This window comes from Lepidochelys kempii, chromosome 1 (genome assembly GCF_965140265.1).
Source record: "Lepidochelys kempii isolate rLepKem1 chromosome 1, rLepKem1.hap2, whole genome shotgun sequence".
Classification (NCBI taxonomy): domain Eukaryota; kingdom Metazoa; phylum Chordata; order Testudines; family Cheloniidae; genus Lepidochelys; species Lepidochelys kempii.
Genome location: NC_133256.1, coordinates 261352404 through 261368850, shown reverse-complemented (window position 1 = coordinate 261368850; position 16447 = coordinate 261352404). Strand labels below are relative to the sequence as shown.

The 16447-nt window shown below is 43.8% G+C and overlaps 1 protein-coding gene across 7 annotated transcripts in view; it reads left to right on the top strand.

Annotated features, from left to right (window-relative positions):
- The window catches only part of LUC7L2 (LUC7 like 2, pre-mRNA splicing factor), a 58880-nt gene extending 43130 nt beyond the window's left edge, over positions 1 to 15750 (top strand). For 3 of the 7 annotated variants that reach the window (XM_073327292.1, XM_073327291.1, XM_073327290.1), the window contains one exon: positions 14820 to 15749. In XM_073327292.1, the coding sequence (XP_073183393.1) occupies positions 14820 to 15012 (193 nt within the window). In that variant the 3' untranslated portion in view covers positions 15013 to 15749. Of the gene's footprint in view, positions 1 to 2844; positions 2941 to 14819 lie in introns of all 7 variants that reach the window. The other 4 variants (XM_073327293.1, XM_073327289.1, XM_073327294.1 and 1 more) reach the window with 4 other exon arrangements.
- Positions 15751 to 16447: the final 697 nt, after the last annotated feature.

Here is a 16447-nt window from a genome sequence, read left to right as displayed (position 1 = left end):
CAAATTGTGAACCCCGTGCTGTACTGTGAGTGAAAATAAGCCTGAATGTTCCTGAAGATAACCTATTGTACTGCATTCCAGACAGCTTCCCTGCCTGGGAAAGGTGTTTGATATCTCATTGAAGGACTGTTGCTGAGAGCCATTTGTTGTGATTTTTGTATTACTGTAGCATCTCTGAGCCCTAGTTGTGGACTAGGAGCCCATTGTGCTAGGTATTGTCGAAACACAGATCCAAAAAAAACCCAGTTTCTGCCTCAGAGACCTTATGGTCTGGTATACGACAAGAGACAACAGATGGATACAGACAGACAAGAGTACAGGGAAGCAGCGAGACAGTACTGGTCAGCTTGATAAGCAGTGGTCTCAGCACAAGAGCAGCCAAACCATTGTTAGGTTTTTTTTTTAGGCATCATGGCAAAGCAGTGCCTTGAGGAGGGTCTGGAAGGAGGAAGTTTATGGGGAGCTTCTCCCAAACGTGTGGTTGAAAGCACAAAGATGCCTATTAGAAAATTTAACAAGTAGGTGATGGAGGCTGGCATCTTGGGCCACTTGTAGGTGAGGATCAGCATCTCGCTCTCTAATGAGAGATGATAGGTATGTGGGAATAGGCTGTCCTTAAAAGTGAACACAAGCAAGTTATGTATGTTGTGATAGAAAAAGGGGAGCCAGTGGAGGGTTGCAAAGAATGTGGTCAAAGCAACAGGCTAGGAAAACAATCTTTGCAGCAGTATTCTGAATAGATAATCAGGCAAAACTGTATTGTCAAGAGTAGAGAATGATGTTGCAGTAATTGGGACAAAGATGAGATCTTGGATGAGAGTTTGAGCTGTGTGGATGAATCAGAAAGGCAATATTTTAGATGTTATGCGCAAAGAATCTGCAAGACTTAAACTTGGCCTAGATGTGAGGACCTAAAGAGCGGTCTGAATGAAAAATGATACCCAGGTTATAGGCCTGTGTGACAGGCAGGATTGTGGTGGTGTCCACAGAGATCAAGAAAGGCAGTGGGGAAGTCTTGGTGAGAAGAAAATTAGGAGTTTTGTTTCAGCTATGTTGTGTTTGAGCTGACAGCTAGACATGCTCAAGAAGATGTCAGAGAGACCAGATTAGATTGTAGTTTGCATAGAAGGAGACAGGTCTGGAATAGAGCGGTAGATCTGTGAATCATCAGCATCATGATAGTAGTTGAATGTATGTTTGCAAATGGGATTACACAAAGATAAAGTGTGGAGGGAGAAGAGAGGGTACAAAGCACAGAGCCCTGTGTAATCTTCACAGAAAGTTGGTGGAGGGGGGAATGAGGAAGATCTGATGTACATGTTGAAGTAGTAGTTAGAGGTGTTACATGTTGAAGTAGTAGAGGTGTAGAAAAGGCGTATCAAAAGAGAGTGCTATGGAAGCTAAGGGAGGGCATGATTTCAAGAAGTGAAGTGTGGTCAGTGTTGTCACAGAAGGCTGCAGGTCAAGCAGGAGGATGGAGTACTGGTTCTGAGCTTTAGGAGGAAAAAGTCATGAGAGATTGGCTAGAGTGGTTTCAGTGGAGTGCAGCAGATAGAAACCAGATCAGAGAAAGTATAGGACTGAATTGGACAAGAGGCACTCCAGACAGAAATTGTAGACCATGTGTCCAAATAGTTTAGAGATGAAAGGGAAAAAGGCATGATAGTTGAAGAGGCAAGTGGAATTAAGGGTGGTGTTTTTAAGATGTCAGAGACTAAAGTATGCTTGTATTGTGAGGAGAGTTGGAGGTTGAGGGGGGAAAAAGTAAGGAAAGGCATAAGAGTGGACATGAGTGAGATAAGGGTGTGGGATGGGATTACAGTGACAAGTGGAAAGGTTACAGGAGGAGAGCAGATTAGAAACTTCTGTGACAGGAGAAGGAGATGAGAAGTGTAGGACAGGGAAGGGAAGCCAAGGTAAAAGGAGGGGGAAGTTCATATGCTGTATCTTGTCAGTTTTCTCTTGAGAGAAATCTGAGATCCTGTGCGGGGAGAGAGGTAGAGGCAGGAGGAGGGGAGATTTTGAGGAATCAGTAAAAGATGGCTGGGGTTCTGGGTGTAGGATTCAATTAATGTGGAGAAGTGGAGTTGCTTAGTAAGGGAACTGGCAGAACTGAAGGAGATAAGAATGAATTTGTAGCAGAGGAAGTCAGCCTGGTCACAGAATTTCCTCCAGAGATGTTCTGCGGTGTGAGAGCAGGAGCTGAGGAATTGGATGTCAGGGTGAGCCATGGCTGTGGATTGGCAGGGTAGACCTTGTGATGGGAGGGGAAGGCAAAAGAGGAGAGGGTGGGGAAGTATGAAGCAAGGAGCTAATCAAACACCTCAGTAGAGGAAAGACAGGAAGGAGAAGGCTAAGAAGTCACAACTGATCAACACTGATGGATTGGAAGTCATGGAACATCTGATAGACAGAGCGGGGAGCTGTTGATTTTGAATGGCTCAACTACTGGCACATCCTCATGGATGAATGTTTTTTCTAAACAAGGGGGGCAGGCATGACTCGTGGAAGGGGCTGGAGTTTCCTAGTGGAGCATGTGGCAGAGAGATGGCAACTGAACAGTGGGGTACTGTTCTGTGCCAGGGTCCCACCTTCACCATGCAAAGGAGAACTTGCAGAGACAGAGAGGGGTTGAGCAGGTTGCACTCTGCCCAGCCTGAAGTGCTGGAAAATCTTAGACTTACAAAAGGGGAGAGATCAGACATGGGGAAGATTAATCTTAAGACTTTTGTTGTTTTCAGAGAAATCTCTCTCTCTCTCAAGTGCTTTAAGAGTAAAGTCACTATGGTTAACAAATTCTTATTAGTCTGTATTGTTCTTCATTAGATCTCTGTTTATTCCTAGGCACCTACACTATGAGCTTCCAGAGCCTTCTGGAAAGCTGCATCCGTTGGGGCCACTTGCCCCTTCCTCCCCCTCTTATCCTGGAGGGTTCTGAAGGTAGGAAATGGGGAGTGGCCCTAACTGCCTTACAATTCATTTTAACCACCAGAGGGGCAGAGAACCTATATTGAACACAGGTTTCAGTGTGGGGGCTGTGTTAGTTTATATCAGCAAAAAGAACGAGGAGGACTTGTGGCACCTTAGAGACTAACAAATTTATTTGAGCATAAGCTTTCAGTGTCCTTGATGCTTTCCTCATCTATTCCCACCACCCATCTCTTTGGTAAACTTTGGGGCAGATTTTGTTTTTAGTTAGTTTGTGAAGTTTTTCTTTTAAAAGAGGATAGCAGATGCTTGTCTGACACGGGTTTTGTCTGGACTGACAGGAGGGGGTTGGGCCATTTCACACCACCCAGCTGACAGGGGAGGCTCCTCCGGCTCAGTCAACTAAGTCTGGCCATTTGTAAGTCTAGCATCAGCTTCGGCATCTGGTCCTCCTCAAGGTTCCAGGGTCTGTCCAGGTTGACCTCAGAGACCTAATGTGCCTAAAGGGGCTCTCTGGCCACTGGATCCAGTTTCCAAAGGATCATGATCAGCAGAGTCAGGATCTGGAGCTGCAAAACCCAGATCTGGGGCTGCAGCAAAGCATGGGTTCAGGCTACAAAAGGGAAAAAAATCCGAATTTTACAGCTAAGCATAGATGAGTGGCTGGCAAGTTCATATCCAGAGCCAGAACCAACGTGGATCCTGAGTGATAACATGGATCCAGATTCAACAGCCAGATATGAATAACTGCCAAGCATGGTTGCCAAGAAGAGATCATATTGCTTGGGATGTAGCCAGCATAAGAATCAGACATCTTTAACTATTGAGAAGTAATTTGTCTAGTGGTTCTGCACCACTAAGACCAGGGGTGGGCAAACGTTTTGGCCCAAGGCCCAAACTGGGGTGCGAAACTGTATGGAGGGCTGGGTAGGGAACGCTGTGCACATGTTCCCAAACACCCTGGTCCCCATCCTCTATCATAGAATCATAGAATATCAGGGTTGGAAGGGACCTCAGGAGATCATCTAGTCCAACCCCGTGCTCAAAGCAGGACCAATCCCCAATTTTTGCCCCAGATCCCTAAATGGCCCCCTCAAGGATTGAACTCACAACCCTGGGTTTAGCAGGCCAATGCTCAAACCACTGAGCTATCCCTCCCCCCTACCCATCTCACTTCCCGCCCCCTGACTGCCCCCCTCAGAACTCCCCCATCCAACCCCCCCATCTAAACCCCCCCGTTCATCATCCCCTTCCCCCCCCCCCCGAACCACTGCCCCCAGGGACCCCCTGCCCCTTATCCAACCCCTCCCCCCCCATCCCCTTACCATGCCGCTCAGAGCAGCATGTCTGGCAGCCATGCTGCCCAGCCAGAGCCAGACACGCTGCCACTCTGCCCTGCAGCAGTGTGGCTGCAGGGGAGGGGGGCTAGCCTCCCTGGCCATGAGCTCAGGGGCCGGGCAGGCCAGTCCCACGGGCCATAGTTTGCCCACCTCTGACTAAGACCATGTTACTGAAATTCCAACACCATGATCTTGGCAGAACTACTTGCCTTATTGATTCTGTACCCAATATAGTGGCTTGAGGAAACAAATTCATTGTGGAGAAACCCTTGCAACACTGGAAAGGGGGAAGAACAAGCTTCTGATCAGATCCAAGTTTGCAAGATACAGATGCTGAGATCTGAAAGGCTGAGAACTGATACCTAGATGAGACTCCCTTCAGATCTGAGGGTCTATACCCACTAAAGTTCTATTGATTCTGAGAGATTTCAAGTATACAAAGATTTCTCTGCTGTGCAGCTTTTGTAGGAGAGACAGGTTACGGTGTCACAGGATCAGTCTGATCCAGAAAGGATTGCCTTTTGGCTTCTGACCCTTTTTGTAGCCCTCAAATGCAAAGGCAAAAAAAGATACTGAAGTCCAGGGAATTAAAAAGCATGTTGCCAAGGTTCTGCAGAGAAGATACCATGCTGTAGGACCTATTTAGATTTAGAGATGTATATGATGGGCTTTGAGGCCCACTCTGATATCTCCTAGATCAGTGGCTGTTAACCTTTACAGACTACTGTACCCTTTCAGGAGTCTGATTTTTGTCGTGTGTACCCCCAAGTTTCACCTCATTTGAAAAATACTTGCTTACAAAATCAGACACAAAAATACACGTGTGTCAACACACTATTACTGAAAAATTGCTTACTTTCTCATTTTGACCATGGAATATAATTATTGTACTTATATTTCAGTGTATAGTGTATATAGAGCATTATAAACAAGTCGTATGAAATTTTAGTTTGTACTCATTTTGCTAGTGCTTCTCATGTATCCTGTTGTAAAACTAGGCAAATATCTAGATGAGTTGATGTAGCCGTTGGAAGACCTCTGCGTACCCCCAGGGGTACGTGTACCCCTGGTTGAGAACCACTGTTCTAGATCAGACATAAATAGACACATGGATTAATCAACATAACCTCTTGCAAGAGGAAATTTTATCAGAATATTATTGGGCTCTGTATACCTAGCTTCTGGTTCTAAACGAGGAAGGAGTCCAGTGTCTGGGATTGGCTACCAATGACATTACGCCTCCCTCCTATGTGTAGTAGAAACGCGTATAGGCACGGATATTTAGCTTTAGTAAGCGAGCCTGGCTCTAAGGGAGTACTCTGGTACAATGGAGCAGTGGACCCGCCTTTCGGGTCTCAGTAAACCTAGCTTCTGTTCATTCCAATTTGGAAGGACCGTTGAACCTAAGGGTTGAAACATCCATTGCCTACACTTAAATGCTGCATAAGGTTTATTTCCTGGCCACAGTGTGAATGAGGTTTGCCACCTCTCAGACAGGGTGGACAACAGGACTACGTGGCATGGAGAAGTCTGCTGTCTGGTTGTACTAATATCCTGAAGGGCATCATACTTCTGAGTTCCAGAGAAAGAGCTCTTTTTAATTTCCAGAAATGTTCCAGACTTACCCCCCTTTCTGTGCAATTGTTGCATATTTATTTCTTTATACGTATCTCTAATTGGAGTTGAAGAAGATCTCAATCAGTAAAGCTGTACCTTTCTGATCGCCATTTCTATGGCAGTAAGTGTTGCCTGGCTGTCATGACTCTCTCCTTGAATGTTTGAGTGTTTGTCTCTATATAGACTTGACCCTCTATGTGTCTAGATGGTTCTTCCCTAGTAGTTTACACAACTTTGATACTCACTTAGAAAATTTGTGGTCACTAAAGCCTTGATATATTCCAGAACTGTAAGCTTTTCTGCACTTGACAGGTTCCTTATCTATGCAGTTACTTGATAGCTTTAATACCAGGTTATGTCTGAGACTTCAGCAGAACTCTTTAGGACTCTACAACCTTTTCTAGGAACTACTTAGCTACAATGCCTCAGTATCTTCCAGATGCAGGATTTCATAAGATGGGGAAGAGCATGCTTTCCAGAAAATTCTTTATATTCCAGTTGTGTGCAGTAATAGTCCTAGAGGGTGGAAATGGGTCTTCACCTTCATCTCCATCCACTCCCAGGTTTGTGATCTTGGGGGAAGATGTAGCTCCATGTAAAGACATAGCAGCTGAGTGAAAGACTGCCCTGACCAGCCATGCTCTTCTCCCCGCCATCAAATGCAAATCTGTCTAAATTATGATGGACAGCATTACATGAATGTATCACACACACCACGGAAGAGGAGTTCGCTCTAACAATTTCTGACAGGGAAATTTCCTGTTCACAAAGTCAAATACCTTCATTGGATTGGTTCTGTGTCTTATCTACCAGGGAAAGAAGACGTATTGACAGATTCTTTGAGAAGTTTCATTCAACTATACAAGTACTCTGTTTGAGGTCTCCATCTTGTATTACCTTGTTCTGCAAATGGGTTAAATATGACTAAAGTCCTTTCCGAATAGGGATAATGTGCCTTCCTATGGCTCTGAACCAGAGATAAGTATGTCCTAATGTACCACTCCTTTCCCGCACTTGGAACAGGAAATTCTTTGCATGTTGCCCTTGATTTATTAAACCAAAAGGGATTTTGATGTTAGGTTGGTATAAAGTTATCAGTAGTCGTGGTTAGAGATGGACAAGTCTGTCATTCAGTATTTTGGTTATGATGTATCCATCAAGTCCTGCTTTCCGAACAACTGAGTCTCCTGTTTCCATCCAGATTTGAAGTTTCTCTGGTTGACATCTTGACTCTATATTGTTCGGTCTCTTGATGGAGCGTTTATGCTGATGTCTGAAAGTTGAAAAACACGAGCATTTAATCAGTCAGACCTACTCTATGAATCCCTTTCAATTCCCCATCTGAACAATTCCTAAGTTGGTGAACTTGATAAGGCTTCCTTGACTGTTGTTTTGACTATTACATTTGAGATAGTTTTGTGGGTTTTTTTTTTTTAAAGAAACTCCAGCCAAAAGACATTTGGTTGTCATCTTTTCTAACATCTGATACACATTGACAGTCTTTCTTCCTTTAGGAATAACCTTCTCTGTGACAGGGTTGCTCTCTGTACCTCTAGAGCTGCTTGGGGTAGTTATTTTGCTGTAAGAGCTGCATTAAAGTAGACTAAATTCTCCATTGTAATGTTTAGGATGTACTGCAAATGTTGCAGAAGAATAGGTTCATTTGTCTCACCCTAGGGTGTTCCCGTCTAGCATGAGCTGTGGGATTGTAATTTTTATCCTCGTAAACCTCAGGGGTTTCCATTTAAACATTGGTCACATGTTCTCTGGACTGTGTCTCTATGAAGATACTATTCTTGATAGTATAGATAGTCATTAGGCTTGTATCTCAGAAACTATCTCCTTTAAGTTTCATTCTTACAGAACAGGTGGTCCTGCCCTCATGTCTATCCTAAATGAGATGCCTGGGCTTTCCATCTTATTCTGACCACTTGCATGTCTATATGGACCTACGCCTCATTTACATTCAATGAGGAAGTATAGAAATATAGGATGTCCACCTCTCCAGGCTGAGGAAGGATTAAATATACCTGCAACATCCCTGACAGATATTTGTCTAACCATTTCTTAAAACCCTCAATTATATGGATTTCACAAGCTCCTAGGTAACCTGTCCCAGTGCTTTACTAACGTTATAGTTAGAAAGCATTTCCTAATATCCAATTTAAGTGTCTCTTGCTGCAAACAAAGCCAATTACCTTTTGGTATCGTACTTTGTATATTCAGAAAACTTTGCCATTATTTATATGGGGCCAAAGCTTATCTATAAGAACTGCAAGCCCTTGGAGAGATGGAGCTGACATAAGAGGAGTCAGGCCCTCGTGGTCCAAAGATTGTCCATGTAAAATGCACTGTTTCACAATTATCATCTGACAGGGCTTCAGTCTCCTGGAACTGTCAGCCCTTATCCAGGACAAAAGTAGCATCCATGGCATACCTTCACACTGTCGTCATCACATCATGTTGCATGACTGTTACTGTACATATATATGTGGTCTTGTTTTATTTTGTTTTTTTTTAGCAAAATTTTTCCCTCATTAACACTACTTTGAGTGCTTACACATAACCATTCCAATTAGGTTCTGAGCACAGTTGCCAGAATTTTTTCCCCTAGTGGCATCTGTCAGGTCAGCTCTAGCTCCGTATGGTGTTGCACGCTCATAACTAGAGCCCTGCATGGATACAAAATTAGTATACGTATCCATCCGCAATCTGCAAAAATGGTCTGCAGATATCTACATCCACAGTTGTAGATATAAAGTGGAGATTGGCAGATTTACAGGACTCTACTCATACCGCTGGTGTAAGAGGCCTTACCAACCCCGCTCCCCCTCAGTTCCTTCTTACCGCCTGTGATGGTTGCTGGAACACCTCATTTGCATAGGGAATTTTCTCCTTGTTTTCCAACTGACTCTCCCGCTTCCTCAATGCCTGGACCCACCTTACCTCAGATCATTGTGTTCTAAGCACAGTAGAAGTGGGATACACCATCCAATTTTTGTCTACCCCACCTTCTCACCCCCACCTTCTCACCCATCTTCTGGGACCCTTCTCACGAGCAACTCTTAGAACAAGAAGTGCAGTCCTCCATTCGGAAGGGAGCTGTGAAAGAGATTCCATTCCACTTAAGAGGAAAGGGGTTCTATTCCCATTATTTTCTAATCCTGGAAGCCAAGGGTGGTCTCAGATCTACTATTGGCCTGCATCATCTCAACCACTATCTCAAGAACTTAAATTTCACATGGTCTCATTGGTTTCCATCATTTACTCACTGGGAGTGGTATGCTGTCCTCTATCTAACAGATGCATACTTCCACATATCAATCTTTCATGGCCACAGAAGGTTCCTAATATTTGTCATGAACCAAGTTCCTTACCAGTTTGCGATTCTTCTTTTCAGCCTGTCAGCCGCCCCATGTGTCTTCACCTAATGTATGGTTGTGGTGGCGGCCTTCCGCAGAAAAAATGGAGTTCGCTTATTCCCGTACCTAGACAACTGGCTAGTCAGAGGCCAGTCCAGAGCTCAGGTGGAATCCAATATCCATCTCATCCAGTCAACCTTCTGGGCACTAGGCCTACTGATAAATGATCAGAAATCCACCCTTCTATAGAGTTCATCAGTGTGATTCTCGATTCCATGCCTATGAGGGCCCTACTTCAAAAGCGATTTTCCGGGTCAATTATGGCCCTGAAAATGTCCCTCCAGGTTTATCCAGTTATGACAACACAAAACTGTCAGGGACTTCTGAGCCACATGGCTTCATGCACATATGTAGTGCAACACGCGAGGCTACATCTCAGACCTCTCTAAGCCTGGTTGGCCATGGTATACTCTCCCTTGCATCATCACCTGGATTTGGTGCTCACTGTTCCTGCTCATGTCCTCAATACACTGACGTGATGGCTGAACCACTGCATAGTATGTATGGGGGTACCCTTTTCACAGCCTCTACCGTCCATGTTGCTAGTAGCTGACTCCATAGCCCTTAGCCAGGGAGCACACCTAGGGTCCCTCAGGACTCAGGGCCTCTGGTCTCAGGAAGAGCTTTCCCTGCATATCAGTGGCAGGGAGTTCAGGGCAATTCATCTAGCCTGTCAGGCGTTCTTATCTCACATTACAAACAAAACTGTTTTAGTTCTCACAGACAACATGACAGCCATGTTCTACATCAACAGACATTGCGGCATGTGTGCTCTCCTGTCGTCCGTCTCCACCCCCCCCCCCCCCAAATATTAGGAATCAGCCCAGCTGTGCGAGTTCTGCATTACACACTCGATCAGTCTAGAAGCATCTTACCTTCCGGGAATTCAGAACCAGCTGGTGGATCACCTCAGCAGGTCTTTCTCCTCTCACCACGAGTGGTGCCTCCAATGGGACATCTTCCAACAGTGAAAGACTCCCCTTATAGACCTGTTGCTACCTGAAACAACAGGAAATGCCACCAGTTTTGCTCCCTACGAGGCCACAGCCCAGGGTTTCTGACAGACTCGTTCTTGTTGTCATGGACAAATCACCTGTATTATGCATTCTCTCCTCCTTGGCTGATACACAAGGTTCTGATGAAGATTAAGCTGGACCGGGTGCAGGTCATTCTCATAGTCCCAGCATGGCCCAGACAACATTGGTTTACCACCCTGTTAGGGCTTTCAACAGAGACCTTGCTATTGCTCACGCTACTCCCAGACCCGATCTCCCAAGATCACGGTTGACTGCTTCATCTGAACCTCAGCTCTCTTCATCTAACACTAGCATCTAAGCTAGCAACGTGCTTGTTGCACCTCTCCTGGAAAGTGGCCACCTTAGTAGCCATCACTTCAGCCAGAAAGGTTTCAGAAATTGGGGCACTTACATCCGAACTCCCATATATGATCATCTTCAAAGATAAGGTTCAGCTGCTACTACACCTGCCGTTCCTCCCAAAGCAATTCCATTGCAGTCAAGCTATCTTCCTGACGGTATTCTACTCTAAACCGCATGTGAACAGAGAGGAACAACGCCTACACTTTTTGGATGTTATGCAGGTTCTGGTTTTCTATATACAAAGGACCAAACCATTCCGCAGATAGACTCCGCCGTTCATAGTGATAGAGAATGAAGGGCCTTCCCATCTTCGCTCAGAGAAGTTCATCCTGGATTACTTTATGCATCCTAGCATGTTATGAACTCAGATGTATCATCCCTAGCTAACTTGACTGCTCGTTTCACATGATTGCAGTCCTCTTCGGCCACTTTCCTAATGCAATTCCCTATTCAGGACATCTGCAGAGTGGCAACTTGGTCATCCGTGCACATATCTCAACGCACTATGTCATCACCCAACTAGCTAGAGACAACGCCAACTTCAGCTGCGCAGTCTTGCTGTCAGGCTGTCCTTGAACTACAAGCTCCTCTCTACAACTGCTTGTGAGTCACCCAAATTGGAAAGGACATGTGCAAGCACTTGAAGGAAAAAAAACATGTTATGTTATTAACCTTTCTGTAACTGTTGTTCTTCAAGATGTATTGCACGTGTCTATTCCAAAACCCACCGTCAGTCCCCTCTCATTGGAGTCAGTCGGTAAGAAGAAACTTAAGGGGAGCAGAGTCAGCAAGGCCCTTTATACCAATGCTGTGAGTGCACAACACCAGAGGGTGCTTGGAGCCAACTTGATGGACATGTGCAACACCTCTCTAAAAACAACAGTTACAGAAAGATTAGTAACCAGGGTGTGTGGTTTTTTTTGTTTTTGTTTGTTTGTTTGTTTGTTTGTTTTTTAAGAAAGTGAGAATTTTGGTCACTTCTGTTCACTCTATGCAGAGCTGATGCTTGTTTTAAGTATTCTGTTGACCTTGTTTACCCAGAACTCTTCAGCCTACCTTCTTGCAGGTTGTACTGCTTACTAAACTCCCACAAGCAGGAATGTGCAGATGCCACTCAGAAGAAATGAAGGTTATTTACCTGTAACCGGAATTCTTCGAGATGAGGCTCTGCATATTCTCACACACACACACATGCACACCCATTTCCTACTTCTGGAGTGTCTCAGGGTAAGTATTCCAAAATTAGTGGAAAGAACTGGAGAGCAGGTAGGGCCACTTTCCCTTTCTATCCTCAAAAATCTAGGGTGGGTGGAGGAGAGAGGGGAGAATGGCCTCAACAGACACTGCTTTCCAGAAGGTACTGAAAACTCACAGCACAGGTGCCATGATTCCCATAGTGTGACTATGCAGAGGCTCATCTCAAGGGAGTCCAGCTACAAGTAAGTAACCTTCATTTCCTTGCTTTCCTGCCACGTTGTCCCACAGGCTTGGTGGAGCTCTGGAAAGCAACTGGGGCGTGGGGTGCACAGTAGGGCTCAGACACTGATTTGGGGGTGTAGGGCCTCTGGGTGGTGGCACCCTAAGTCCAAGGTAGAGTGTCAAACAGGTCTGAACCTGAATGTGTATCCATAGTCCCAGAGCTAGAGACAGTGACTAGATTCTACCCAGACCCAGTTGATTTGGAAGCGCAATAGGATGTGGTGATTGGATCCACTCATAACAGACTGACCATACAGGGTGGTAACTAGGCCAGGTTGTAACAACTTTTATAATTTCTTAATTCTTTGGTCTGTAGTTTGAGTTACTGTGTGTAACTGATACTATGTACTTCTATATGACCCTCCATCTGAGGGCCTCCAGATGTTTTTTAAATATTTAAGTTTCACAAAAACTCCTGTGGAGTAATCCCCCTTTTACAGGTGGGGGAACTGAGGTTGTCACTTATCCAAGCTCAAAAAGGAAGTCTGCATCAAAACTTGGGAACAGATTGTAGATCTTGTCCTTTGAAGAGTTAAGATAGTGAGACACTAATACAAACTCTCAACACCATTCCGTTAGTGGAGACAGGGGCAATCTCCTATATTAGTTTTAAGTACACAGGATTTCTTGATCACTATGATAATTTCCCTTTCCATCATTTAGTTTTTTTATAACCCTGGAAAGCTTCGGGGGTACTATCACTTAGAGCCTTTTCGTCTATAGATTCAAAGTGCTTTACAAAGGGGAGTAAGTATTAACCCCTTATGGGGCTGGGAATATGAGACACAGATTTTTACTTGATTAAAGGTATACCGCAAATCTGCAGAAGAAAATTCCTGTGACTGTCTGACAAGAGTTCTTGAAAGTTCAAATAATTATAGTTAAGCATCTAAAAAATAAAATTACTCAAAAATGCTAATTTTCATGAGTACAGATGAATAAAACAACTCTGGAGTCTGTAAACAAAGCTGTTCTTGAGGGATGGCATTCCAAAAACTAGAAGACTTCAGTAGTTTGCTTTCTGTTTATAAAAAGAAGGAAAGAAAAATGTTTCATATCTCAAACTCACTGTCTTATCAACCTCAAAGTGTGCCAGAAAATTCTCCTTGGGCTGAAGACCACACATGAGAAATTTCAGGCAGAAACTTTTATTGGTGAAAGTTTCAGGGGAAAGGGTCAAAATCAGAATTAATGAAAAGCAAGTTGCAACCTTAAGCTTAGCTCCCTAATAAATGACAGGTTTCAGAGTAGCAGCCGTGTTAGTCTGTATCCGCAAAAAGAACAGGAGTACTTGTGGCACCTAACAAATTTATTTGAGCATAAGCTTTCATGGGCTACAGCCCACTTCATCAGATGCGCAGAATGGAACATATAGTAAGAAGATGTCTATATATACATACAGAGAACATGAAAAGGTGGAAGTTGCCATACCAACTCTAAGAGGCTAATTAATTAAGATGAGCTATTATCAGCAGGAGGGAAAAAAAAAAACGTTTGTAGTGATAATCAAGATGGCCCATTTCAGACCATTGACAAGAAGGTGTGGGGATACAGATTCAATTTGTGTAATGACCTAGCCACTCCCAGTCTCTATTCAAGCCCAAGTTAATGGTATCTAGTTTGCAAATTAATTCCAGTTCAGCAGTTTCTCATTGGAGTCTGTTTTTGAAGCTTTTCTGTTGCAAAATTGCCACCTTTAAGTCTGTTACTGAGTGACCAGACAGGTTGAAGTGGTCTCCGACTGGTTTTTGAATGTTATGATTCCTGATGTCAGATTTGTGTCCATTTATTCTTTTGCATAGAGACTGTCCAGTTTGGCCAATGTACATGGCAGAGGGGCATTGCTAGCACATGATGTCATATATCACATTGGTAGATGTACAGGTGAACGAGCCCCTGATGGCTTGGCTGATGTGATTAGGTCCTATGATGGTGTCACTCGAATAGATATGTGGACACTGTTGGCAACGAGCTTTGTTGCAAGGAGATAGGTTCCTGGGTTAGTGTTTTTGTTGTGTGGTTGCTGGTGAGTATTTGCTTCAGGTTGGGGGGCTGTCTGTAAGCGAGGACTCGCCTGTCTCCCAAGATCTGTGAGAGTGAGGGATCGTCTTTCAGGATAGGTTGTAGATCTTTGATGATGCGCTGGAGAGGTTTTAGTTGGGGGCTGAAGGTGACAGCTAGTGGCGTTCTGTTATTTTCTTTGTTGGGCCTGTCCTGTAGTAGGTGACTTCTGGGTACTCTTCTGGCTCTGTCAATCTGTTTTTTCACTTCAGCAGGTGGGTATTGTAGTTTTAAGAATGCTTGATAGAGATCTTCTGGGTGTTTGTCTCTGTCTGAGGGATTGGAGCAAATGCGATTGTATCTTAGAGCTTTGCTGTAGACAATGGATCGTGTGGTGTGTCCTGGATGGAAGCTGGAGGCATGTAGGTAAGTGTACTTCAAAAATGCTGACTCTGCCAGTCTACTGTTTTTAAATTGGATATGGGGGGCGGGGGTGTCTGTGTTTCCTGACGGCTTCTCATGTATTTGTCTATATGGAACCAAACTGGGGTCTGTCTGCAAAAGATAAATACAAAATTTTAACACAACATGTTTTTTGTGGCAGCAACAGATTCGTGACTAATTTGGGTTCTCAAATGTATTGCACTTTTCAGATCCTCAAAAGAAAGATCTTCCAGAGACAAAGAACGGTCAAGAGATCATGACAGAACATCACGTGACAAAGACAGGAGCTCAAGAGAGAGGTCACCCCGAGATAACAAAGACAGGAAACGTTCATATGAAAGTGCTAATGGCCGATCAGAAGACCGGAGGAGTTCAGAGGAGCGCGAAGCAGGGGAGATATAACTGCTGTACAGTCACCGGATCCTCTAGCTTCCTATGGAGTTGCATACTATGGTTTAGTTTACAGTTATTCAAAGGGACACCAGTGAGCAGTTCCAGACACTGATGCAACTAGGGTAGATGTACAGTATATAAAAGTGGTTATAACTAAGTCTGAATTGAACCCCTTCAATTGATGATGCCTAAAGCTGTGTCCTTGACTTTGACCAAGCTGTAAAACTTATCTGAACGATTTCTCTTTATCCAGGATGACAGTTTTATGTACCAAGGTGCAGCTCTCACTGTTTTACTCTCCTTTCCAAAGCAAGTTAAATAGTGACAAATTATATTGTACTACTTGCCTTGGGTGCTCTCAATCCTTTATAAAATTCTCTAATTCTGGTCCAGTCCAAACAGCAGCATTGAACGCTTTTTTAAGAGGGCGGGTGGGTACTAAACTTTTATTCTAAGGTTGTTTCCCAATGATTGTATGGAAACCTAGGAGTTGGTTACAGTCAGAGCATTTAGACTGGAATATGTGCCAGAGAAAGCTGAAATGTCGTTTTTTACAGTGCCTATTTAGACTGGGGAATTGAGCAGCTGTTGCATTACATCTTTTTTTATTTTTATTGAAATTTTGAAATCAAAGCCAGTCCCATCTTTCTGTACCATTCGGTATGTGTTCAGTATATTTGGGTTTTTTTCCATAAGGACTTTTTCTGCTTTTTCTTGTGGGATGTAAGCTGTACATCCTTAATTGTAAAAATAAATAAATAAAAATAAAAAAATTAAAAATAAACTGCATTGTCCGGTAAGTTAACATTGAGCACCTTGGTGTCTCAAGGTGAATGTGGCTAATTATTGGTGTATGTTCTTTAGTTAGGTAAATTGTATGAGAAGAAACAGTACAGAACTTTCTCATTTGGAGAAAAATATTTTAAATACACAACTCTACTACTGGAAGTTCTGTCTTTCTGATGAGACCTAAAACAGACCATGACTACTCCAAGATCATGAAGAGACAAAAGCTCTTAAAATCCGTGTCCTGGCTGTTACCAGTTCATACCTTTAGCGGCTTCGACTTGAAAAAGTTAGTTTTTACTTCTCCTCCTAGAAATGAACATTGTGTTGCTGACACAGAATGTGATCCATGTTCCACCCCAGAGGCAGTTGCGTTTCTGTTGAGAGTGAGTGATTCCTTATAAAGGGACCCTTTGGGGATCCTGCACAATGAAAGGTGTTTTAGAAATGTAAATTATGTTTATATTTATTTGTCCTAGTTTGAATTTCTGCACCCTTGAACTACACAATGATGTAGCGATATACTGTCGTTGTTCAAAAAGTACCACAGTGTGTCCTTCGTACCCTCAGGTAAGGGCACATGTGAGCCCTTGCAACACGGACATGTGCATGTTTTTGCCCCCTCCTATCTAGTGACTGTTACTGCATGTATTTCTTT